At 34.9% G+C, this 25,761-nt stretch overlaps 5 protein-coding genes across 5 annotated transcripts; 2 read left to right on the top strand and 3 right to left on the bottom strand.

Moving 5' to 3' along the window:
* The first annotated feature begins 1,558 nt into the window (after positions 1 to 1,558).
* LOC120179269 (glycerate dehydrogenase) lies at positions 1,559 to 4,248 on the top strand. The gene is made up of 12 exons (XM_039184909.1): positions 1,559 to 1,716; positions 1,802 to 2,026; positions 2,324 to 2,445; positions 2,561 to 2,642; positions 2,931 to 3,003; positions 3,083 to 3,174; positions 3,273 to 3,347; positions 3,428 to 3,535; positions 3,630 to 3,707; positions 3,787 to 3,831; positions 3,969 to 4,083; positions 4,182 to 4,248. Exons 1-12 carry the CDS (start codon positions 1,594 to 1,596, stop codon positions 4,202 to 4,204), a joined length of 1,161 nt encoding a protein of 386 aa, XP_039040840.1. The 5' UTR covers positions 1,559 to 1,593; the 3' UTR covers positions 4,205 to 4,248.
* A 1,427-nt stretch (positions 4,249 to 5,675) lies between these two features.
* Positions 5,676 to 6,773, top strand: LOC120179310 (SKP1-like protein 1B). The gene is made up of 2 exons (XM_039184938.1): positions 5,676 to 6,080; positions 6,599 to 6,773. The coding sequence occupies exons 1-2, from the start codon at positions 5,787 to 5,789 to the stop codon at positions 6,770 to 6,772; spliced, it is 468 nt and encodes a 155-aa protein (XP_039040869.1). The 5' UTR covers positions 5,676 to 5,786; the 3' UTR covers position 6,773.
* A 4,670-nt stretch (positions 6,774 to 11,443) lies between these two features.
* LOC120179309 (pre-mRNA-splicing factor syf2-like) lies at positions 11,444 to 13,476 on the bottom strand. The gene is made up of 6 exons (XM_039184937.1): positions 13,390 to 13,476; positions 12,865 to 13,006; positions 12,557 to 12,672; positions 12,200 to 12,440; positions 11,782 to 11,918; positions 11,444 to 11,686 (listed from the first exon to the last, which is right to left on the bottom strand). Exons 2-6 carry the CDS (start codon positions 12,983 to 12,985, stop codon positions 11,459 to 11,461), a joined length of 843 nt encoding a protein of 280 aa, XP_039040868.1. The 5' UTR covers positions 12,986 to 13,006; positions 13,390 to 13,476; the 3' UTR covers positions 11,444 to 11,458.
* A 3,288-nt stretch (positions 13,477 to 16,764) lies between these two features.
* LOC120179308 (probable 26S proteasome non-ATPase regulatory subunit 3) lies at positions 16,765 to 19,812 on the bottom strand. Its single transcript, XM_039184936.1, has 9 exons — positions 19,682 to 19,812; positions 19,481 to 19,571; positions 19,164 to 19,354; positions 18,660 to 18,797; positions 18,456 to 18,592; positions 18,318 to 18,372; positions 18,134 to 18,244; positions 17,685 to 17,924; positions 16,765 to 17,454 (listed from the first exon to the last, which is right to left on the bottom strand). The coding sequence occupies exons 2-9, from the start codon at positions 19,557 to 19,559 to the stop codon at positions 16,951 to 16,953; spliced, it is 1,455 nt and encodes a 484-aa protein (XP_039040867.1). The 5' UTR covers positions 19,560 to 19,571; positions 19,682 to 19,812; the 3' UTR covers positions 16,765 to 16,950.
* Positions 19,813 to 20,404: 592 nt separating this feature from the next.
* On the bottom strand, positions 20,405 to 20,892 carry LOC120179356 (monooxygenase 2-like). The gene has a single exon (XM_039184978.1). The coding sequence runs from the start codon at positions 20,867 to 20,869 to the stop codon at positions 20,405 to 20,407; it is 465 nt and encodes a 154-aa protein (XP_039040909.1). The 5' UTR covers positions 20,870 to 20,892.
* Positions 20,893 to 25,761: the final 4,869 nt, after the last annotated feature.

The following is a 25,761-nucleotide window of genomic DNA, read 5'->3' as shown; positions in this document are numbered from 1 at the left end:
CTCAAATACACTAGATTTGTTTACTTTTAAGGACAATGTGTAACCTTACAAACACTTCAAGATTTATATTCCAAAACCTTGAATTATACTCTCTCCTAAAGAGTAATTACAAATGAAGCAAATAAAAGAGAAAACCTCACTACATAAATATGCTTGCATAATCTAACTCTCACCCAAATCAAGCTTGAACAATATAGACAATGAGTTCAACAAGTGTGTTACAGAGAACATGACAAAATAAACGCTAAAATTCTTTTGATGTTAGTATGATCTTTCAATATTGTTTCTTGTTGATTTTCATTTGATTCTTGGTTCCTTTTATGTCATCTAATACATTTATAGTCGTTTGTGGCCGTTGGCGGTTGATAAAATACATTGAAACCATTAATTTTGAGCATTAAACGGTCACCTGCAATTTTGGTATTGATACCTAGTAACATATATCGACATCATGCATCCAAATGTTAAAAAATATAGCCATTGGAGCCTTCGGTATCGATACCGTTTAGTGAGTATCCATACACACACCTCGGCATCGAAACAAGATCTTGATAATGATACCGAAAATATATTCTGGAATGTTGATACCAGTACTGGACTATTGATTTCGAGACTGAGTGGTTTTTGATAAAATCGAATATTTTTTAGCTTTAAAAGATATTTATAAATAATACAATAACTCAGGATCATTTAGGATTATTTTTTACAATTAAAAATCACTTGAAAACATTTTATGATAAATTTTCATATTATCGTAAAATAAAAATTTTAACAAGATAAATTATTCAACAATTCATATTATATTTAAATCAAATATTGGTTCAACAAATCTTTTATTCATTTATAATCATAATCATAATTTAAACCCTTTAATTATCTAACACAACAACTAACTATTAAGACCCGACAACATTATAAAAAAAAGGAGTCCAAATAATCGAAGTTGCAAGCTTAATTAACTGACCATTAATCGGATTAAGCTGGCCAGTGCACCAATATCATCACACAGACAACTAATGATCGTGCATCAAACTATTCTTCACGCAATTCAAATGACTCTAATCCTAAATTTTACAATATTTAATATTCATTTAGTTAAAAAATAAAAATTAAACTGAAAAAGAAATGTTATTCTTAAAAATTAAATTTATTATTTTATATAAATTTAATATTGAAATGTGTAAGAACTAAATTAAAGGCTATTTCCGTCATTTGTGAGAATGGATAAAGGCTTCTCCTACGTGTCATCCCTGAGCAAATGACATGTCAGCAATGAACTTATACCACAAAACCAAAGCATCATCCCAAACTCACCGTAGCCTTCAACCAATCCATCAGTATATCCAAAAGGATCAAAATCACATGTTCCACAAAACAACAACCTTATCTTGATCTTCATGATTATCACCCAACGTCAACGATTCAGACTCAACAAATCTCTCGATTTCACCAATGATCCAATTGCGGACCATTTTAACCAGCGCTCCTCACCACACCGAACCGTCGCTATAAAAAGCAAGAACTTATAGTATTTAAAAAACTCAGTTTCCTGCTCTGCTTTTTGTTCACACAATAGTTACACACTGTTTTTCAATGGCAAAGCCAGTTTCGATTGAAGTGTGGAATCCTAATGGGAAATACAGAGTCATCAGCACAAAACCCATGCCTGGAACTCGATGGATCAACCTCTTGATCGAACAGGATTGCCGGGTCGAAGTACTTATACACTTCTCTTCTCTAAATCCTCTGTTTTCGTTGTGAAATCTTTCTTGTTTCTCTATTCTTAATGAACCTTTTTCAGATATGCACGGAGAAGAAAACAATCTTGTCTGTTGAGGATATCATTGCTTTGATTGGCAATAAGTGTGATGGGGTGATTGGACAGTTAACAGAAGACTGGGGAGACACTTTATTCGCGGCCTTAAGCAGAGCCGGAGGCAAAGCTTTTAGTAACATGGCTGTTGGTTACAACAATGTTGATGTTAATGCTGCCAACAAGTGTGGTGTTGCTGTTGGCAATACCCCTGTAAGTTCACTTTTGTATTCTGATTTTCAATAGGCTTGTTTAATCATATTTGGGTATGTTTTCATAACATTGATAAGTGCTAAGGGTAATCTGTTCGATTATATGTCATAGAGACAGAGACTGTAGTGTGCACTGTAATGCTAAAACAATAAATAAACTTCCAGTAATTTTGCTAATCCACCTATCTTGTTCTTAACATTAATGGAAGCTTTTTACCACGTGGAGAATAATTACAAAGTTTGTTCAGTAATTTTGGGGTACAAATTTTGTGCTAATGTTATTGTTAACTTGGTGCAGGGGGTACTCACAGAAACAACCGCAGAGCTAGCAGCTTCTCTTTCTTTGGCAGCTGCTAGAAGAATCGTTGAAGCCGATGAGTTCATGAGGGCCGGCTTATATGATGGATGGCTTCCTCATCTGTATTTCCACTATATATACCTTATATTTCGATTTTATTTAATGTCTATAGCATATGTGATCAAATCGAAACGTCATTTACATTTGCTTGTCCAATTCCACTTATTTCTCTTGCAGGTTCGTGGGAAACTTGCTTAAAGGACAGACAGTTGGTGTAATTGGAGCTGGTCGTATCGGATCTGCATATGCCAGAATGATGGTAATCTCTTACTAACTAAATTATGAACCAGACGATTAGAATAGATGATTCATCTAAAATTGTTGGAACACACATTGATCTTAGTAGCCTCAAGTATAGATTGAAATGATTATTGGGGTCAGTGTGGTTTTTGAAGCAGGTTTTGATGTTTTGAAAAATACTAGCTCCTAAGCAACGTACGACATAATATTTAGTGTTATGAAGAGCGTCTTTTTCATGTCATCGTATACTTTTGGTCTTACTTTTCTGCATTAATGGGAGTCATTTTGTTTTCCTATCTTATAATAGGTTGAAGGGTTCAAAATGAACTTGATTTACTATGATCTTTACCAAGCAACGCGGCTAGAGAAGTTTGTCACAGGTATGCCTTGGAACATTTTGCTCCAGCTGCTGAGTTTTCGATTCTTATGTTATGATGCTTATATTTTTCCTCATTGCAGCTTATGGCGAGTTCTTGAAAAGCAATGGAGAGCAACCTGTTTACTGGAAAAGAGCATCAAGTATGGATGAGGTGCTTCGGGAGGCAGATGTGGTAGGCATATCATAGCTTAGAACTTTAAATGTTGTCTCCAAATTCAGGTTTCAATTTTGCTGCAAATTAAGAGGGGTTGCTATTGGTTCCTTTTGTAGATAAGTCTTCACCCGGTCTTGGATAAAACAACCTACCATTTGATTAACAAAGAAAGTCTTGCAACAATGAAGAAGGTGGTTAAGAGTTTCTCTGTCCTTAACTTTAAAAATATGTTTTTTCTGAAGGAACTATGAATTGGATTATATTTTTGCAGGAAGCAATCCTTGTAAACTGTAGTAGGGGCCCGGTGGTAGATGAAGTAGCTCTTGTTGAACATCTGAAGCAAAATCCTATGTTCCGAGTTGGTCTCGATGTCTTTGAGGTGAGCTTCAAACTTTTGAATCTCAAATCAACCTACCACATGAAAACCACCCTCAGGTTAGTACATAAATTGTTCATTAATGGTGTTGCATTAGGATGAACCTTTCATGAAACCCGGGCTTGCTGAGATGAAGAACGCTGTCGTCGTGCCACACATTGCTTCTGCTTCGAAGGTAATGTTTGCCAGGATTCACATATCGGGTTGGAGTTGCTTATCGGATTGTAAATTTCTTTTTCTGCTTGCTTATGCAGTGGACTCGTGAGGGAATGGCAACGTTGGCTGCTCTAAACGTCTTGGTAATAACTTGCTCCTCATTTTATTCAAGTTCGGATATGATTATCATTTCATTCGGAAAAAGGATCTAAAATATTAGAATCTGATCTGCGATAACTGCCGTTCTAAGCATTGCACACTTCCTCTATCCGCATTACAGGGCAAGATCAAAGGATATCCAGTTTGGGGTAATCCGAACCAAGTCGAACCGTTCTTGAATGAGAACGCTCCACCTCCTGCAGCATGTCCAAGCATCGTCAATACGAAAGCATTAGGTAATTATCCATTTTTCAAACATTATCACTCTCCAAGCATTGCTGGTGATGAGTCTATTACTTCATCTCCATCGATCAATCATGTTTTTTTGCCTCAGGTTTACCGGTTTCGAAGCTATGAGCACCAACGGTTGACCCCAGTCGCGGTCCGAGTAGAGTCTTCTATAAACATGACGTACGGGTTTACACTAAGTTTAGTTCATGTTAGAATGACTACTGCAATTACCGTGCACGTGTTGCCTGTGAAAGGTACTCTTTTATGGACGTACAGTTTGCTGTCTTGCATGTTTAAAAGAACAGTTCTATAATTTCGTCGGCCAAATGAATTTGCACTCATGGATCAATCGATCTCTGTCCATTATACAGCTTTAAATTCTATACGCAACTTTTTAAATATTTCGGTTTCAGATCAATATCGAATTTAAATCAACTTTTACTTCAAAATTTAATCACTCCTCTAAAGGAATGTTGACTTATTATTGATAGAGTTAATTTAAAATTAATCAATGTGCTGTATTATTCACGTTAGTCGTAACAAATATGATCTTATATATTTATTATTTTTAGAGATAGGCAAGGGTCGAGTAGGATCATGTTTAATCATCCTGATTTGATTTAAAAAAATTATATTTTCATTCAACATTCGACTCAGTCTAATTTCGTAGGAGTCTCAACCGCCTTGAACCATTAACCCGGAAAATGAAGATGAAAATTTTATCCAATCCAACATCAACATTTGAAACCTAAATTAAAAAAAAAATATAAAACAAATCAGAAGAGAGTTAGAAAAAGAATCAAAATTCCAAAAAGAAAAAATAAAGAATAAAGAAAAAAAAGATTTTTTTCAGTATGATGACTTTTGATAACTGGAGGTTATTTTTGACGGTCTCAATAATAAATAGATCTCTTACTGTTGATGGATATAATGTAATTTTATTTTAATTCGCAAAAAAAATATTTCATTTAAAATAGATTAAAATAGAGAAAGTTACTAAAAAATATTGCATTTAAAATAGATTAAAATAGATTAGAATCAGTACATATGTTGCATTTAAAATTAAAAAGCTTAAAATAGATTATTGAAAAATTTTAAACTTCAAGAAAAACCAATAATGATAATAAGTAGAGATCAATACTGATCAAGATTCAAAGAATTTTAGAATAGAGAAAGTTACTAAATTTACGAGAGGAGAGAGAGAGTGAAAAGGGGTGAAATGAAACTAAAAAGATGTTTTTTTATAATAAAATATTTTTTGAAAAGTAAATTATGTTTTATTATAAATTTGATTTTAATTTGAATTCAATTATTGATTATTTATTGATTCGGGTGTAATATACTGTATATTTTCTCCTTTTTTTTTGGATACTCTTTTAATACTTGATCCATGCTGCTCCACATCTGGATGTTAATGCCTAATTATTCAATTTGCTTTTTAAAAGGGAATTTTAAGATTATCTTACTTTAAGTTAAACACTTGAATAAAATCCGAAACGAACAGAAACATCGGAACCCTTTTCAAATTGATCTCCGAAACGACACCGTACAGCACCACGAGTCCTTCTATAAATACCCACACTTTCAATCGTAGTTAAATCATTGTTCTAATTAGGTTTTTCGGCTGTCTCTGTAATTTGTTTTCTCTCCGCCTTCTATTCGGTTAGGGTTTCTATCACCGCCAGTGAAGGAAACTTTAGGAGAAATAATGGCGTCGACATCAAAGAAGATAATGTTGAGGAGCTCCGACGGCGAGGCCTTCGAGGTGGAGGAAGCGGTGGCGGTTGAGTCGCAGACGATCAAGCACATGATCGAGGACGACTGCGCTGGCAACGAGATCCCCATCCCCAACGTCACCAGCAAGATCTTGTCTAAGGTCCTTGAGTACTGCAAGAAGCACGTGGATGCCGCCACCAAGGAAAAGAATACCGAGGATGAAATCAAGGCTTGGGATGCCGATTTTGTCGGGGTTGACCAAAATACCCTCTTTGACCTCATCTTGGTTAGTTTCACCTCTTTTCACTTTCTCTTGTTCTTGTTGATGCCTAAATAATGCATTCGGTATTCACATTGCTGTTAATTTTAGGGCTGTTGGGTTTAATTGTCCTATTTATTGCTCTATTACCAGAAATCATGATTTCTCTAGCGATTTTCGAATTGATTCTCACGATCCAATTAGGGAACACTAACAATCGAATTCAGAAAGGCTAAAGATTTCATTAACATATGGTTTATTCCTGTATTATAATCTTATCCAGTAAAACAAATCATTCAAAAGCTTCAAAATTTATTTATTTTTTATTTAGAATTATGTAATATAAGTTGTAAAAACGCAGACTACCCAATAGAGTTAAGTTTCACTTAAGTAGCTATTTGCGTTTTAATTTTTGTTCTTTGTACCAGAAGATCCACGTTCGTATAACAATGGCTTGTTGATCTTGATAAATACTTTCTTATTTTTTGGGTTTACTTTCTATCCTTGTACTAAACCTTTTAATATTTTGATATTGGGATTTGCAGGCTGCGAACTATCTGAATATCAAGAGCTTGTTGGACTTGACCTGCCAAACTGTGGCTGACATGATAAAGGGGAAGACGCCGGAGGAGATTCGCAAGACCTTCAACATCAAAAACGATTTCACCCCTGAGGAAGAGGAGGAGGTTAGGAGGGAGAACCAGTGGGCTTTTGAATAATTGGGAAGTTTTTAAATTAAATGTTGATATTACAATAGTTTCTGATGCTTCTTTTGGGGGTTATCAGTAGGTTTTTCAAGTTGGGGAACATTGGCTGTCATTGGGTTATTTTCTTGTATGCATTAGTGCCTTCTACTTGTTAGAGGTTTTGATATGAGCCTTTCCACAATCTATAATCATAATTTAATTTGAATTTCATTATTTGCCCAGTTATTCTTTTGTTGTGTTTGATTTTCTTTAGTGCTTTTATTGGGAGAATTTATATGCGATGCATGCATACATTTATCTTTCTCGATAATTGCATGCATGCATATAGGAATCTAAATGAATAGAGCGTTTGGTTCGTGTATGTTCACGAACAAGTTGGTTTGTTGACTTGTTTATAAATTTGTTGATCTGATTCGCCTTTTTATTTATTTACATTTTAAATATTGGTAAAAATAGAGACTAAATTGAACACATTGAACTTTAGAGTTCAAAATTGTTAAGCCTAAGGAAATTAAGGACTAATGGTGCAACATATAAATATGTTTTTGTACGTTAAATGACTATGTTTGCGAACTTTAAATGAACATATTGGCGAATATTAAATGAACTGAATATAAACACCTTCAAAAATAAACAAATGAATATGAACACGATATAAAAAATTTAAACTAACATGAACTGAACATGAACACCTCCTAAAATAAATAAATAAACACAACTATAGTTTTTTTTGTTTGTTTGTTTAAGCTTGGATTATTTACACCCTTACATGCATACTTTTTGTTGAGCAACTTTCTATGTTCTTCCCACTTGTCTGGTTCCTCATTGTATTTAACTTTCAACGAGCTTTCAACTTTGTTGAATTTCTCCTTTTGCAGCAACTTTCTCTTGTATTTGTCCTTATATTTCCCTTTGGCTATTACTGTCTCTTCCCCTTAAACCTTCCTGCAATTCTCACATGCAACAACTTTCTTTCCCTCTTCACATCATTTTTATCTCATGCTGTTACTGATACCTTTGATTCAAAGTTGTTAGCTTAAAGTTGTTAGCTTAAAGTTGTTTAAGTGGGTCGAAACTAAAATATAAACATCCTGGGGCCAATAACAAGTTTTCCTCTCTGCGTACATCGGATATCACTCCCCCAATAACTCTCTTAAGCTCCTTCGATGAACAAACACAGAGAATCAAATAACACAGCGTTTTCAAATTTATTCAGTTTTAGAGTGCGTTTTTCCTTTTATGTGTGTGAATTAAGGGAATTCCGAACAAATAAATATAAAGGTAGGGGAATAAAATGAAAAACTTACTCCTTGCTCGAAAGTTACGTTACCCATTACAAGGAAAATCAATTAATTTTTACTCGAGACAAAATCACATTGAGGTTCGGTTCAACGATACTTTTTTTTTTAATCAAGAAGAGGCCTGAGCCATGGGATTAAACAATAAGGGGGCCAGTAATGCCCTGAGTTAGAAGTTCTTGGATGTCAGGCGGTGATAAATCGATAGACAAGATTTAGGATGCAATAGGATTTGGTGGCTATACGATCAGTGACCATGTTGTATTCGCGGGGTATCCAAGTGATATCGGTAGCCCAATCTCGTTCACAGAAATGTAGGAGAATGGAAACTCAACTGATGAGATACCCACAACCTCAAACACGGATAACCTTCGATGTCTCTAATAACCCCGCCAGTGGTGCCTGAAATGGTGCAAGGGTCGATTGATGCATCAGTATTAAGACGATAGCACAGCCTAATGAGGGCTTGTGCCATTGGAGATAGGAAGGAACAGTTGGGGCCTGGGGTGAGCAATAGGTGGGCATCCATGGAAGCGATTGGACCACGTTGAGAAATAGCATCGGATGAGGAATATGTGTTACGAACAATCAATTCATTGTGGCATTTCCATATTTGCCAAACAGAAGGTTCCATGGTGGGTTTAACATTACCTTAAAATGAGTTTTATTAAGTAATGTTAAACAGAACACTTTAAAATAGCAAAATATAATTAGTTAATGATGTGTTAAACTTTATTGCGAAATTAAGAAAAACTAGTTTTCCTTCTTTAATCGTCCCTTCTAATTTCTTATTTATCTTTGTGATCGACGGCAATATCAGTCATAGTATTGATCATTGACTGTCGTTATTTATCTTTTTTTTAATTTATTTTATTATATCATATATTTGTTTTTTTTTAATTTTTAATAACTCTGTCTTTATAACACATTTTCTTATGTATTTATAACATGTTTTCATTTGTTTGATAATCGTTTTCGTTTATCATTTTTCTCAAGTTAGATGTGACATTGTCACAACTGATCAAGATGACGTTTATTTGTTATCACGTTGATCTTCCTTGCTTTTGACTATCATATTGGATTTGTATACACTATTTACATTCGGTGATAGTTTTTCACGTCGCTTGACTCTGATTTGCGATTTGTCAATGATTTTTCAATAGCTTGATCCTCTTTTGTGATTCATTTATCGATACAGTCAAATATATTCGTATCTACCTTTTGTTAGAGTTTATTTAGTTACGTTTTTTTAACATTTTCGTTATATGGTTTTTGTGTGGTCTTAAGTGATTATTTTTCTTGTGTTATTGATTATTGAAAAATGTTCTTATTATGTGTTTAGTTTACGGTTGTGGTCAATTCATTGTAACTTGTATATTTTATATTTGTAATAAAATTAACGACTTCTATAAAAAATAGTTTTCTTTCTAGAGTGATTTTTTTAAAGTATCATTTTAAGCGACGATTTAATATCGTCGTATGTTATTTCTTGTTTGCTTAATTTTCTTTTGCTATAGATGTAAATAAAATTCTTCTTCATTTTGGTTTTTCTTTTTGTATATTATTGATGTGTTTATTTTTGTCCGCATCTCTGCCACGATTATTCATTTGCTTTTAGGATTCAATTTCATTTATTGTTACGATAGTTTGACGTTTTATATTATATTCATCATGCTGTACCTTTTGATCATGAAAGGTCGACAGTTTTATATGGTTAGATCACTTTTACGACAGTTTGTCGAAGTATTCTGAACTATTATCAAAGTAATATGTTAGACTGATTCTCTCAATCTACGTCTCATTAATATTCCGTCTAGATTCAAATAGAGATACGAATATTACCAAAAATTATTATTTAAAAAATTAAAATATATTTTAATTTTATTTTTCTTCACACCCCCTTAAATTTCTATATTAAAATTGTATTATCTTTATTGTACATTAAAGGTGTTTTCAAATCATAGTTATATTCTAAATCTTTATTTATCATCCAACGAATCATTACTTCACTTTATTGGAGAATATATATATATATATATCTTAAACACACACAATCATCATTTCGAATCATGATAGATTTTTTCTTCGTAAAAGTATATCTGTCAGCACTATTGATATGAAGCTGAGGAGAAATTTTTCTTCATAAAAGTATACAAACTAGTCGCTTAAAATTAAAAATAATCATATAAAGAAATAGTCAAAAAGTCCATTAAACAATTCGAATAAAAGACAAATAAAATATTATTATTTATAAGAAAAAAATAAAAATTTTCAACACTAATATAAAAATATATAATGACAATGATTTAAGTCTATAAAAGTAAACAATATTCTTTTAATCTATTTCTTAGTAATATTAAAACAGTTTTGTTATTATATTAACACTAAAAATTTGAATAAATCAAATTCTGATAAATATTGAATGACATTTGCATTTTTCCTGAATTATATTTTCATTATAATTTAAATTATTTTCTCTTGTTTCATAAAACTCCAGACAAAGTCAAGTTACCCTCCAACTATGAGCCACAGTTTCAACATGAATAGGGAATTGGGGATGATGACAAACATAATCATCAAGTCCTAGTTAGACGTGAACAAAACTTGATTAAAAAAAATCATTTTTTTACTTAATTCGAAAAAATTCAACTCAACTTCACTCAACTAAAAAAATTCAAATTCAAATTGAATTATAAAATAAAACTTGAATAACTTAAAAAATTTAGTAATTAATGGATTAATTTTAAAGTTCGAATTGAGTACTCCAACTCTGCATGATATATGTATCACATAAAAAATATGAAGAAATATATATGTATATCATATACGATTATAAAAATTGTTTAAATTGAAATCAAATAGTAGCATAACATTATAAATATTTATAATTAAATTTAAACAGAAACTCAAACAACTCAACTTTGAAAATTTTCAAATAAAGTTTGAGTTATAAAATAGAACTCGTCAATTTGAATAACTCAAAGTTTTCTGACTCGACTCGATCAAATACTCACCCCTAATATTAATCAGATACCTATAGCCCCTCACAATGTGAAGTCTAACCATAAGGCCGAGTTGAAGATCTATGAAATACAGCCCATACATACAGTCATACAGATCTATGAAGGCAAGCAAGCCAGTGAGAAATAAAGGTTAATAATCAAGCCAGTGAGAAATAAAGGTTAATAATCGACAATCGAAAGATGAATATCAGATACATTTGCAGGCAGGTATACCTAAAACAGCACTGGAGAAGGTATAATCCAGTCAAACCATAAAGATAGGTTGGATATCCTTGAAAAATACATTCCAAATATATTTATGGATTTGTGAGCGCAAGCAAAAGTCAGGCTTAACGCTTGCTCAACTGGAAGAAAAGCATAGCAACGAACAATATACCTTAATCAGGCAATGCAGTTCCTCGTTCGAGATTATTTTTTATTTCCAGTGTGTATTTTCCAAACGCTCGTTCAATCTTCTTGTTGAAATGCTCATTGCGATCATTGATTGAATCAATATCCTTCTCTTCATGAAGCTTCCTCCTCCGGCTAAATGACTTGCGCTTATCGTCCCCGTCCTTCAGTTCCTTCACCACCTTGTCAATCTTATCTTCTGAAAGCTTAGGTGCCTGCTCACCAAAAGCAATGCATAGTACATAAAAAACATGGGCCAGGAAGTACCAAATAAACAAGCAACATTTTCCTCTACTTCTTAAGATCATACCTTTCCATATTGGAGGCTTGAAGCTTCACGATAGAACTCTGGATCTGTTTCTTTCATTTTGTTATATTCTTCCAGGTCAATATCAATGTTCTTTGTCCGCTTTTTGTATGCGTTATACAACGTCTTCTGATTGAAGACTGTTAAGTCCCTCCATGAAAAAAACATAGATTCAGCTCTTTGACATGGTAAGATTCTCTATTCTATGGAAGGTATAACCGTATATGATCTTTTCTTTTGCCAAATATATGCAACTTTGAAATTCAAACAAGGTTAGAGTCAAAAGATGGATGAGAATGCAGTGGACAAGTTTTATTGGCCTACAATATTACAAGTTGGGATATGCATGCATAAGCAGGAGGAAAGAACCAGATTAATGGAAGAAAAAAGTAAACATGACAAGTAGTAGTTTGAATCATACCATCCCAACCAAATGGGGCAGGATCCTTTTCCCATTTCTTATATTTTGCCTCAGCTGCTTCTTGGGTATCTAGCATATATGCCTTTTGCAAATCCAAACCATTAGCATCTAGAAGTTTTCCTATCTTTTTCTTCCTTTCGTCCAGCCATTTTTGTTTAGAAATTCCTCTAGATTCCGGAGGAGCTTCCATTCTTTTCTTTTCAGCCACCATTGCAGTTTGATTAGCTTTTCTTGCCTCATTCTGGAAGCAGATAGTCATAACTAATTATCAGTGATTACTTTTAACGAAACTTGATGTCAAGATAAATAGATGACAAAACATATCAGTTTTTGTTTTGAAAGATCAATCAAACTAACCGTCTTTAGCCTCAACTCGAATAGTTTTTTCTGTCTGCCTATAAGATTTGTAATGTCTACATCAAAGTTCTCCTCGACAGCGTCATCACCATCATCATCAGGGTTCTCTTCTGGTTCTGTAACACTACGTTGCACATCTTCTTGATAAGCAGCAGGTGAATCAGGCTGGCCACGCTCATGTTACAGAGTTTCTATCAAAACATACAGTGCAATTGAACTATTAAAGCTAAACAGTCTAACGAGTTGTCAAGGAAAAGGCAGGGTACGCTAAACCATTAAGTTAGGGGTTACAAGCACGACATTTAAACCTGTCTCTGATTTATCCTTTCTCGCCTTGGCTTCAGCAATCTTCCGAAAGCAATATTCAACACATTCATGAAATGGATTCGATGCATTGATACAATCTGGGTGCACTCCTCGCTCATCCATTTTATTTTCTCTAGATTTTATCTGAAAAATAAACTTAGGAAATTAAGAAAAATCCCGATTCCAATTAAATTAGATTCAATAAAAAAAAAACAAAACCTAATATACTACTAAATTCATTCTTACAACAAGAATATACACATGGTTTCCATTGATGAAAAGCTTGCAATTGTTGATTACAAAAATTAAGAAGCAATTGAAATTGATTAAAAAAAATTAACGTCCAAAAGCGTCAACTTTGTCCCTTCATTCGATTATATAATTGTACTAATTCGAATAACATGGAACTTTCATCCATCGTGATTTCTTAGAATTTAACTTAACTAAACCCCAATAAACCCTAGAGAACGCGAAGCAGGGAAATTTCGAAAACACAAAAAAAATATTTTGAAGAGCGAGAGACGAACCTGATTAAGAAATTCCTGAAATCGCTTTTAACTTTTTCCTCTTCGGCTAGGGTTTTGTTTGGATCAATGCTTTTGAAATTTTGTAAATTTATTGTTAGGCCTGTAAATGAACTGAACGTTCAGCGAACCGTTCATGAATCGTGCGGCAGGAAGTTCGTTTATGTGCGTTTATTTATTAAATGAACGAACATGAACAAGATTTTTTGTTCGTTTAATTAAATGAACGAACATGAACATAGGTCTCGTTCGTTCATTTACGTTCGTGAACGTTCGGTTATGTTCGTTCGATTATGTTCGTTTATGTTCGTTCGATTATGTTCGTTTATGTTCATTCATTTATGTTTAACCCAATATTCTTAAATCAATTTTGGTGACCAATTTGTAAGTATCTTAAAAATATTAATTAATCTGATATTCTGATGACCAACTCATTAATTAATCCAATTTTATTTGGAGATTAAATCCAATATGTTAACCTGTGAGACACCTCGCACCTATATTCATTTCCCCCTTTTTTTTCCCAAACCCTAGTGTTCACTAGAGAGTGGAGACGATCGTTGAAAGCTTCAAAACAAGTTATATTATAGTGCAATATGAAGTTTTACATGTCTGTTTTCATCTCTTTCTCAGTTTTATTTGGCTTAATAGTTGATATGAAAAGTTATTGCAGGTATCTTCACATCTAAAACTCAAAAAACGTCATACGTCTTTCTAGAAATAGATGGGAAGATAAAGGTAACAATCGGAAGTATATGAGCATCAATAAAGAGAAAAATATATAGAATTTGTCAGAAAACAAAACAAATGTTTCTATGCAATTTCTGAAAAAGAGTGTAATAGCGGAAAATGATTATTCATATGTAATCATGGATCACTAAGATAAATGTTATAGCGTTAAATTAAAGTTGTGTAAATCATTTAATATCTTTAAAAGATCGATCGAAATATTTGATATCTTCAAATATTTCATCACTGCTAATAAACTCTTACGCTATTTATCACTGTAGATTTGGTTGATTTGCATTGTCGACTATTTTTCATGAAAGAAAAATGGAAGGTAGGGTCTCCAACGTTTATGTTCGTGTTCATTTATGTTCGTGTCCGTTTATGTTCGTGTTCGTTTATGTTCGTTTATTTTTTAAATGAACGAACATGAACAAATTATATTCCTTAATAAACAAACATGAACACACAAAAAATTGTTCGTTTATGTTCGTGTTCATTTATGTTCGTCTATTTATTAAATGAACGAACATGAACATACCTCCATTCGTGTGCGTTCGGTTCGTTTACATGCCTATTTATTGTTGTTCAGAAATTCTGATTGAATTTGTTTTTAGGACAATTCTTATTCAATTAAACCATGGATTGGGCGTTTTGCCTGGGCCACGTAGAGTCCTCAACTACCTAGGCCTCGTAGTAAAATTTATTGGTTAAAATAACTAGACAGTCATCTAACTATACATCAATTTTCATTTGGATCATCTAAATTTAAAATATTACACATTAATCACTCATGTTATCAAAAATTGTAAAATGATCCCTGACTGGGTGTGTGCGGAGAGAAGCTAATGTAGTAATAGAGGTGGTATATTAATAAATTTATCATTCAATGTTTATATATTATTTTAATTTAATCTTAATTATAACAAAATTTACCCTTAACATTTAAATATGAATTCCTTTGCCTACACCATCCTTGCCATCGATGAAAAGTGATCACGTTGTAGAGTTAGGATTTGGGTCGCCTTTAATTTCAAGTGTAAGTTCTTCTTATTATAATTTGATTGCAAATAGCCCTTGATGAAGTGAGATTTTCATCTCCATTTATGATCATATTAAATGTTGAGAATTAATTTGTTAAAAATTAACAATTAATATTATTTTGTAATTTCCGATAACTCTAGTGATCAGTTTGTAACATTTTAAACTCGATTAACCTAACTAAAACTTACCTATAATAGTATGACCATTAGTACGATGACTTATATTAATAAATAGAAAAATTGAAAAATCACAATTTTACACAAATCAAATTACCTAAATGGTCAAGGAATTGTTGTTGCTAGAGGTCATAGATTCAGGCACCAGCGATTACAAGGGTGATTGGATGTTCATTGTTAAATTGTTGAAAGTATTTAGAACATATATATTATCCTTGTAACGGTCTTAGCTTAATAAAAAAATTAAAGACCAACAAAAATTCACTTGGAAAGTGTGATATTGCACATGTACCTATATTATAATATAAAATTACATTTTGATCCTTATATTTTCAAAATAAGGAAATGTATGTTAGAAAAAATATAGTAAAATAATATCTTTTTGTAACGATTTCTATTTAGGAGAGGGGAAAAGAAATTTTACTCCTAATGGGTATTGAACCCACAACCTAGAGAAAAAGAAAGATGTTAACTAAGAGCTTTTAACCATTTGTGTTAGAATTGTTAACTTTTTGTAACAATTGAATGAAGTGAATTAAATAATATAACGTCAATTTAATATATGGCTCGATAATTTACATGATATGTCATGCTCACTCAATTTATTATAACTTAAAAAATAATTAATTTTTTTTGAACTAGTCACTGATATTCGATCTATTGACTTACTAATCCAGATCAGATACTATAGAGGCGAAGATAACCCTCCCAACCCAGTTTACTTCATTCGCAAACGCCAGGATTCGAATCCCTTACCTTACTTAAAAAATTTAGCATCTCATAAAAAAATTACTGTGTTTAACTCGATCTTATTTTATATTCTATTAATTTATTAAATATAATAATTTTAAATTTTCAAATTATAATGAGTCAAATAAACATATCATGTTATATTTTAAATCAATATCACATTATTAATAATATACATATATCTTCGAACTTAAAATCTCAATAAAAAATAATTTTTTCTTTTAATTATCGATATCCCTAAATAAATTCTCACAATATATAAAATTTGTATTGATGGAGGGGCTTTTCAGAAAGTGACGGATTCAAAGCTCCAAGTAAATGGCAGCCAGCCGATGAAATGAAGAGTTGTATGCAACGTACTTGTGTTGGACCTTGAAATTTTTAATTTTCTTAAATATGAATATAATGTCCATTTAAAAAAAAACAAAATCTCAAGTCTTAATATAGAATATTTAAATTTCTTTAAAAATAAAAATCCAAATCTATAGTATAATATGTTTATCGGTCTGAGGTAAATATAGGACGACTTTAGGAGGTTTTTTAAAAGGGAAAAGAGAGGTAACCTTCTTCCCATTTGCCGTATCATGAAATGATGATGGGTCGGCTTCAGCTTATCTCAACGACGTCACATTTTTTTTATAAAAAAAAGGTTATACCTCAAGATCTATCAAGGAATAAAAACTAAAAATCAAGGGTAAAAAACACAAGTGCAACTCCAAAGTGACCATTGTAAAGCAATGTACTCAATGGACATAGTAGCCATCGTGAAAAGAGAAGCAAAAGAATTCTACTAAAGCATTTAAAAGTAAAATACACCATGAAACAATCATACGGTGGATAAATAGCCTTTTCGCGTCGTCACCCTTTGTTAGAACTCATCATCGTCTTCCTCTGCAATGTGCTTTGCAAGCTCTTGCTCCTGTTGTTGTCTCTCTCTCCTCTTCTCGGCACTTTCTTTCTCCTTGTGTGAGTTTGGTGGGAACCGAAGCGCACGCACCGCCTCATTATGCATATTGAGGCAGAAAGCAATCCTAGAGTTGAATGCCGTTTGAGGCTCAGTCGTGGAGTAGATGTCTCCCGTCTCCTTAGACAGCATACATTGATTTGAATGATCCAATGTGGCATCGATAGCTCCATCTCTGATTGCCTTAGCTACAATGCTCTCGGCATCAGCAACAGAGTCCAATCTAAGCTTCTTGGCAACATCAGCCAGTGAGATGCGAGAATATGAGATGCTTATGTTGCGTAGCCCAGTCCGAATGACATTATGCCGCAGCCTAACAATCAAGTTATTGGCCCGGTCTGAACTGAAAGTACTCGAGAACTTCTCAGCAACAGATCTGAAAAGCTCCAAATCCCCAATGAAGACAGCCTGAAAATACACACAACATTTTGTGTTCTCAAAACTGTTGGTAAAAATTAGGAACCACTGAAACCAAAGAGGCAATTCAAATGATTATAACTCTTTTTTGTGCTAATCTTTAATTTAAATAACATGACACATAGTAAAACATGACTCTCCTCTTTTTCTTTCTAGTAAAGACATGATCGAAATATCAGACTTGGTTCCCTATAAATAATTAGGACAAAATCTTAACTTACATTTGTCAGTTCAAAGTAGGGCCTCAATGCCTTCTCCATGCCTTTCTGCATGAAAACAGTCCTCTCGGGGATTTCTCCTAGTAGTAATCGGACAATGATTGCCCATTTGTTGCATTGGACCCGGAAACCAAGGGCTGCGACAGGGGCTTTCCTAGCAGCTTGGAGGAGACACTCTTTGGCGTCAGTGTACTCCAATTGGATTGTCCTGATCTTCCCCAAGTAAAAGAGGTATCGACAAAACTGCAGAGGGTAAACTTCGTCTTAGGATAAGAAAGCTAACAATAATTGTTTTATAGCTATAACCATAATAAAAAGCCAAGCCGAACATACAGAAAACTGTTAAATAACCATAAACATACAGTTCCGTTTCCTGAAATGAAGTGAGCAATATTCTGGGCTCATGGGATCTGATGCTCAAAGACTAAAAGATAGCAAAACTAGTTACTTGCCTGTTGATTTGAGTGAGCTTCAAATCTGGGTGCCTTTGATCTCAGTTTTTCAGCTTGGTCATACAAATTGTAATGGAGGTAATTGCGAAGTAGCAGGTTAAGAAGCGTCTCCTACAAGAGAGCAGTATTTAAATATAAGACCTTAGTATTAGAAATATAATTGCTCGGATGGTTAAAAATTTACCTGACCCAGCTCATCATGGCGCAATGTTGCAATACGGTGCAGGGCTAGAAGGTTACTGTCAATTAAACATCATGCTAATTAGAATATATACTTAAGCGTACATATGATAAAATCAAATTTGACTGTGGTATAGCTTACCTCCTAACTTCAGCAAGATTACCCGTGAGTTCATAGCAAAGAGAGTAATAAAAGTACAGCCTAGAAGCTAGGACATCAAGTGTCCTCCTATTCAAATTCTTCAGCCGAGCAATGCTAGCAGAGGAACATGCCTTTGCCTGAAAAGAGAGAACATTATGTACAAAGAAGCACGAAACTTCCTGATGAAGTTATTTGCTAATGTACCTCATCGTATTTCTTTTGATCAATCAGAAATATCAGGACAAGCAAGTAGCAGTAGATTTCTAGCTCTGGCAGGGAATGCTTAGCAGGAGGTTGAGCAGCAGAGGTTGCAGTGTCGATTTCCATCTCCTGCTCATCTTCCTGAAAGAAATTCAACAGTCAAGTTCTTAAAAGATCAACCAATGCAAGACTTGATACACGACGATTAGAGACCAATGCATTTCATTGAACTTGGAACTAGAATACCTACTAAACTGGTGAAGGTAACAACGGCGAAAAACCATCATATCTTACAATAGAGAATCAATACAGACCAACCACCAAAAATTAACTTCAATGATACGACCATTTCTTTTCTTTCTTCAGAACGTATTCCTATGTTATTAATTAAGACTTCAGGTCTAAACTAGCCAAGCACTTTACCACTGGCACCAAACATGACACGGGTTAAAAAGGAAGAAGCAATCCACCTGGATTGAATATTGCAACCAGCAATCAAAAGATTACCTTAGGAAGATAAGAAGAAAGCCGAGTAAGGACCTCGGATCCAGGGGCAAGAGCGAAACTGAGGAACGAGGACAGCACAGACACCTTCAGCTTCCTTCTTAAAGCCATAGTAAGTCTTATAGCTCGCAAAATACGGCGAGCTTCACGGTCATATGCACCGGTCTCTATCAGAGACGCAATTTCCTTCAAATCTGAAAGAAACCCGGAAATTTTCATTCAAATCCGAGAGAATCCACAAATTCCCAGTTCATAAAACATTTGAAAAAGTAAATCAGAATTCTACAGCAAAGCGTCAAACATAGTTTGGTTGAACTTACGATGCAGAGTGGAGGAAGAAGAGGAGGTAACGGAATTGCAAGGAACTGGTTGCTCTTTCATCTCCACATCTTGAGTCATTTTTCTTAGAATCTGAAACAATTGCAAATTGAAACAAAACATAAAAAAAATAAGGGGAAAAAGGGTGCAATTTTTTTTATGCAGATGCTTAAAGATTAAAAGTGAAAGTGAAAAGAAATAACCTTTGATTCGCGAAAGTAAGAGCTGGATTTAGAGGAAACAAGAGCGGCGCCTGTAGAGGATTAAGGTTTTCACTTTTCAGTTTCTTCAGCTGTAGGTCTGGGGAGGGAGAGAGAGAGGAGTCGAAGAAAGCAAAAAAAAAAATAGTGGAAAACGATTGTCTTTATTATAGAAAATGGTCAAGAGAGCCCAATTAAATTTTATTGGGCCAAGGCCTATCATTGTGCTAACTCCCGTCTTCTGCCCTCGTGTATTTCTAATTTTATAAAAATTAATTAGATATTTTCTACTTCGATTATCAAATTGTTTTTAAATAAAATTATAAAATTAATTTTAATTTTAAATATACATATATTTTATTTTTCACCTCATTTTTTATCTATTAGGTTCATAAATTTTTAATAATTTTTTAAAATTAATTAAATGATGAAACATATCATTATTTTATTAATTAAATAAAATAAAGAAACTATATATTACTTGCATTAAATAAGATCAAAACTATATCAAGATGGTATTAAAGTAAATTAAATCTACAACGACTAGAAAATTAATCTAATACATAACCACTAAATCAATTCATATGATTATCATATTTTAAATTAAACTAATATTTAACTTAAATGTAACTAAAATTGAGGATTAAAAAAAATTAATTTAAAAAAATATTAAAAAGATATTTATTTATTTTTGTAAAATTAACAGCATTCAAACAAATGCACTAATCAATACTCCAACTTGCCACAATCAAAACCAGCCTTTCTTAACAGCATTCCAGGAAAGAATCTAGAAAAGAATTTCTCTCTCAAGAAGTTCATAATCATCCCACTACTTTGCTGTAAAAAACCCACCATATAAGCCGTGGTAATGAGATCAAAGCTTCTCCATCTTCTCCTTTGAGCGAAAATTTTCAACCCCATTTCAATCCTCTTATGTTCTTCTCCTTCGTTGATTTCTTCCCCAGCTGGTTTCGATAACGCTTCGGCAAGACACCTTGCCAGAACAACGCCGTCTTCCAAGGCCGAACATCCGCCTTGTCCGAGGTCCGGAGTCATGGGATGAAGGGCGTCGCCGGCTACACAAACATTGCCTTTGCTGATATTTCCCCATAGAAGCTCCCAAGGTCTTCTGTATCTTAATGGGGATGATGCAATGCTATCTAGCTCGGTTTTTTCCACCACGGATTTCATGTCTTCGGGTGTGTCTTCAAGCTTTTTCATGAACCAATAAACATCTTCATCATTACAAGGGAGGAATGTAACAACCCTAAAAAACAATTTAAATCGGTGTAATTTGGTGAAATTTGGGGATTAAATTAAAAGTTTTCAAAACTTGTAGGAAATATTGGAAGTGAAGGAAATTTAGGGACCAAGCTCTGAATTACTCCTTTTAATGTCGGCAGGAAATTTGATATATACGTATGTATGGTTTTCTGTTTTCAAAACAGAAAACAATTGTGAAATTCCTCCTCCTGCACTCTACTTCAAAGCCTGATTCCAATGTCGTCCGACCTCCAACCGTCAAATTGAAACCACCATCGTGTTCATCTTCGACTCGTGAACAAATCCCAGTAAACCAATTGAAGCGAAACGCTGCCAAACGTCGAGAATTTCAAGTCAAAGCTTCGACCTTTTTTTAGCTCTATCTCCGGGAAAATCTCAAATTCACCGCCGATCGTTGCTCCGTTTACGACACCTCCTGCACCATCGTGTTCCTTGTGCCGTTTCGAGTCCGCCGGTGTCAACCTTGGTCTCCGTCGACGGCGGCGCGTGAGGAGGTGGAGCAGTCAAAGATTCAGCCGAGTTAAAATCGAGCTCTCCGCCGTTCAAAAATTTGAACCTATTATCGAGGTGTGTTCCCTAATTATTACTGAACTGTTTTATTGGTTTTAATATGAGGTACACTGAGTTCTTTGGTTACTGTTTTATTGATGCACCAATTTAATGTGATGATTTATGGAATTTGTGTCACGGTGCAATTGAACTTTTGGATTGAATTACAATAGTATAGCTCTGATCAAGCTAATAAACAGAATGGGCCTAATGTGACTCTTGGGGCCCCAAGATACATTAGGTTGGCTTCCCTTGCTGTGTGCTTAGGGTAAGCTATATGGACTTGGACTTACGAGCTTAAGGATACAAGCTCTAAAGCTTATCCTTAGGTTGGCTTTCTTTTTGCTGTGTGCTTAGAGTAAGCTATATGGAAAATAGTTTTGGAAATTACTGATGGTGTACAAGAAAAGAATTTAAACTATGATTTTCAAAAGTTAAACTCTTTTATGAATTTATGAGATTTACTGGACTATGATTTGTTTAATGTACCTATTGTGATTTTAAGGTAATATTGGGACACACTGAGCCTAGCTCACCTTTCGAAAATGTTTTTCCCCCTTTCAGATACTGTTGGTTAGATACATCGGTTCGAGCAGTTGAGGATCAACATATCTCTTGAAGTATATCTGATTGTAATGTTTTATCTTGCTAGTTGACTTTATTTTGGTGACATGGACTTTATTTTAAAGTATCGTATTTTAGGATGATGACACTTTTGCTATTACTGTTCGATTTATTGTGATTTTGATTTTGAAGACCTATTTTAAATTAATTTATTACTTATTGGTATTATATTTACAAGTTGGGTTTTGATGGTATAATTTATTTCATGACATTTATAATGTGATTTTACATTGATTGAATAACAGTTTCAAAAAATGTCTTTAAGAATCATAATGTGATCCACTAGACTTAGTCGAAACGCATAGGCCAGGTCTAGGGGGTCACATTTATTGGTATCATAGCTTTTGGTTTTTAAACCACGAACTGTGTATGAGTCCAAATTGAAAATACGGTTTTAGAAATATTTTACAAAACAAGTTACTAAGGCCATGCCACAAGTTATTAAGATTTTAACTGTGTTCGAGACTCTAAGTGATTGTCTAACCCTAAGTTTTATCTCTTATAGTAAACTCGAGATCCACAAAAAAAATGAGTGCTAGACATAGTCGTCGAACTAGCCGTGGACGAGGTCGAGTGGCTAGATTTGCAGACCCGATCGATGAGATACAAGTAGATCCCCCACCTCCGATAGGTGATCCTGCTCCTACGACCCCAACGAATCTGCCTCCTGCCGCTGGTATTGCCATGACTACACCGATCATAGGAGCGAACGATATTGAGTCAGAGTCTACCGGAGTTGCTTTGGATGAGAATTTTGGTAGACAATTTCTGCAGTTGATACAGGGAGCAGTCAGAGCTACTGGTGTTGTATCAGAGGTTCCTATTTCGCAGACTTTGATTGCCAATGGAGTTAGAACTTTTAGGGGACAGATTGGTGGAGCTCCTACTGAAGCTGAGGATTGGCTCCATGATACAGAGAGACGCATGGATCAGTTCGGTTTAGACTCAACTAAGAGATATCAGGGTGCTGTGGTGATGTTAGATGGCAATGCCTACACTTGGTGGGAGTCAGTGACCAGTAGTGTTCCTACCGATCGTTTGACCTGGAATTTCTTTAAGGATCGCTTTCGGAGTCGTTTTCTGGGAGAGCGCTACTTAGCTCAGAGACGTCAACAGTTTCAAGACCTGGTTCAGGGAGACATGACTGTTTCTGAGTATGAAATCGAGTTCTTGAAGTTGCTGAAGTATGGATTCAGTATGGTACCTACTGAGAGAGAGATGTCGTAAATTTGCCATTGGACTCAGATACGAGCTGCGTAGGCAAGTTGTAACCCATCAGGATGAGATATTTGATGTGCTGGTGGGCAGAGCCAAAGATGCTGAAGAGGTGGAGGTTTTAGCTTCTGGTAGAGAGCGTGTTGAATATTAACGATCTAAGAAATTTTCAGGCCCTATTGAGTCATCAGTACAGTTCGGAAAAAGGACTCGTACTTCAGTCCCTCAGAGAAGCAATACACGTTTCAGGCCTGCAGCATCCTCACCGTTAGTTGGCAGTCAAGGCGGTTCCTCATCGTATTATCATGGGTTTCTCTGTGAGTTTTGTGGTAAACAACACACAGGAGAGTGTCGTAAGAAGATGGGTCTTTGCTATCAGTTTGGATCTAGTGGTCATTTTCGGAGGGATTGTCCTCAGCTAGCTTCGTTTGAGCAGACCGCTACCCAGACTCATGTGCGTTCTCAGACTACAGTACAGACCCCAATTAGAGATCGTAGTCAAGGAAAGACTCGTGGTTCAGCATCCAAGACTGACAGTAGAGCCCGACCTCAGCAAAATAGAGGGCCAACAGTTTCTGAGGCTAGACAGCCAGCTTTGGTTTATGCCACTAGACGTCGGGATGACAGAGATGAGCCTGAGGTTATTGCAGGTACATTTACTATTTATTCTATCACATACTTTGCATTACTAGACAATGGCTCTACTCACTCCTATATATCGAGCTTGGTATCTCTAAACCTTCAGATTCCGATCGAGAACACTGAAAATACTGTTACATTTACGAGTCCAGTAGGACAAGCGGTATTAGTGAATAAATTATTTTGGCGTTGTCCTCTCGAGGTTCAGGGAGAAATTTTTCTCGCTGATCTTATGGAGCTTCCTTTAGAGGAGTTTGATCTAATTCTTGGGATGGATTGGTTGAATAAACACAAGGTAAATCTGGATTGCGAATACAAGCGGGCTACTCTAAAGACTTCAGATGGTCGGACTGTTGTGTTAATTGGTGAACGGTGTGGCTATCTCTCCAATATAGTTTCAGCGATGGAAATTGATCGTATGATCCGGAAGGGATATGAGACTTTCATTGCTTGTATTTTGAACACTAAAGGTTCATTGTCCACGATCGAAGAGATCCGTACAGTTAGCGAGTTTCATGATGTCTTTCCAGAGGAGTTGCCTGGTTTACCTCCTGATAGAGAGGTAGAGTTCGAGATAGAGACTTATCCGGGATCTGCACCTATTTCTATGGCACCTTATCGCATGGCTCCAAAAGAACTTAAGGAGTTGAAGGCCCAATTGCAAGAATTATTCGATCGAAGATTTATTCGGCATAGTACTTCACCATGGGGAGCTCCAGTTCTGTTCGTGAAAAAGAATGATGGGTCGCTAAGATTATGTATTGACTATCGGAAGTTGAACCATATGACGGTCAAGAATAAATATCCACTACCCAGGATTGATGACTTATTTGATCAGTTTCGAGGAACTACTGTATTCTCTAAGATTGATCTTCGTTCGGGGTATTATCAATTGAAAGTTAAAGGATCTGATATTGTAAAGACGACCATTCGTACTAGATATGGTCATTATGAATTCTTAGTGATGCCTTTTGGTTTGACGAATGCTCCTACAGCTTTCATGGATTTGATGAATCGGGTGTTCCGTCAGCTGTGTTCTAATGCAGGAAGGTAAGGTAGTGGCTTATGCATCCCGTCAGCTGCGACCGCATGAGTGTAATTATCCTACTCATGATTTGGAGTTAGCAGCAGTGATTTTTGCCTTGAAGATTTGGAGACACTATCTTTATGGAGAGAAGTGTTTCATTTTCACGGATCATAAGAGTTTAAAGTATTTTCTGACCCAGAAGGAGCTTAATTTGATACAACGACGCTGGCTAGAGCTTCTAAAGGATTATGATTGCGTGATTGATTATCACCCTGGTAAAGCTAATATTGTAGCGGATACTTTGAGTCGAAAGGCGGTAACAGAGTTGAGATCTTTAATGGCCAGGATGAATTTATATGACGATGACACTCTGTTAGCAGAATTACAAGTTAAACCGACCTTGGTTGATGAGATCAAAGCTAAGCAGCCCATTGATAGCTCATTGCTTTCAATCTTTGAGCAAGTAGAGCAAGGGACAAGCTCAGATTACGCCCTTGATCAGGATGAAGTTTTATGCTTCAAAGGTCGGTATTGTGTGCCTGATGATGCCGAGTTGAGGCAGACTATACTTACGGAGGCTCATAGTAGTCCATATGCTATGCACCCCGATGGAGATAAGATGTATCGGAATTTGAGAGAGAGGTATCATTGGGTCGGCATGAAGAAGGACATCTCGAATTTTGTGGCGAGGTGTTTGACTTGTCAGCAAGTTAAGGCGGAACATCAACATCCATCAGGTTTGTTA

The sequence above is a fragment of the Hibiscus syriacus genome, unplaced genomic scaffold (assembly GCF_006381635.1).
Source record: "Hibiscus syriacus cultivar Baekdansim isolate YM2019G1 unplaced genomic scaffold, ASM638163v2 tig00112411_pilon, whole genome shotgun sequence".
Taxonomy (NCBI): domain Eukaryota; kingdom Viridiplantae; phylum Streptophyta; class Magnoliopsida; order Malvales; family Malvaceae; genus Hibiscus; species Hibiscus syriacus.
Note: the sequence above shows the minus strand (reverse complement) of the source record. Positions and strands in the feature narration are given on the sequence as shown.

Bases quoted from the DNA above. Each gene is read 5' to 3' on its own strand.
- LOC120179269 (XM_039184909.1), top strand. From the start codon at position 1,594: ATGGCAAAGCCAGTTTCGATTGAAGTGTGGAATCCTAATGGGAAATAC. The intron at 3,175-3,272 runs GTAGGCATATCA...TTCCTTTTGTAG, and splicing joins TGCTTCGGGAGGCAGATGTG to ATAAGTCTTCACCCGGTCTT. The intron at 3,536-3,629 runs GTGAGCTTCAAA...GTGTTGCATTAG, and splicing joins TTGGTCTCGATGTCTTTGAG to GATGAACCTTTCATGAAACC.
- LOC120179310 (XM_039184938.1), top strand. From the start codon at position 5,787: ATGGCGTCGACATCAAAGAAGATAATGTTGAGGAGCTCCGACGGCGAG. The intron at 6,081-6,598 runs GTTAGTTTCACC...TGGGATTTGCAG, and splicing joins CCCTCTTTGACCTCATCTTG to GCTGCGAACTATCTGAATAT.
- LOC120179309 (XM_039184937.1), bottom strand. From the start codon at position 12,985: ATGGATGAGCGAGGAGTGCACCCAGATTGTATCAATGCATCGAATCCA. The intron at 12,673-12,864 runs GTTTAAATGTCG...GTAGTGTTACAG, and splicing joins AAAGGATAAATCAGAGACAG to AACCAGAAGAGAACCCTGAT. The intron at 11,687-11,781 runs GTATGATCTTAA...TTTGGTGAGCAG, and splicing joins CAAGCCTCCAATATGGAAAG to GCACCTAAGCTTTCAGAAGA.
- LOC120179308 (XM_039184936.1), bottom strand. From the start codon at position 19,559: ATGACTCAAGATGTGGAGATGAAAGAGCAACCAGTTCCTTGCAATTCC. The intron at 18,245-18,317 runs GTAAATTTTTAA...GCTCTCTTGTAG, and splicing joins GCCATGATGAGCTGGGTCAG to GAGACGCTTCTTAACCTGCT. The intron at 17,925-18,133 runs GCAAGTAACTAG...TACCCTCTGCAG, and splicing joins AAGCTCACTCAAATCAACAG to TTTTGTCGATACCTCTTTTA.
- LOC120179356 (XM_039184978.1), bottom strand. From the start codon at position 20,869: ATGAAATCCGTGGTGGAAAAAACCGAGCTAGATAGCATTGCATCATCC.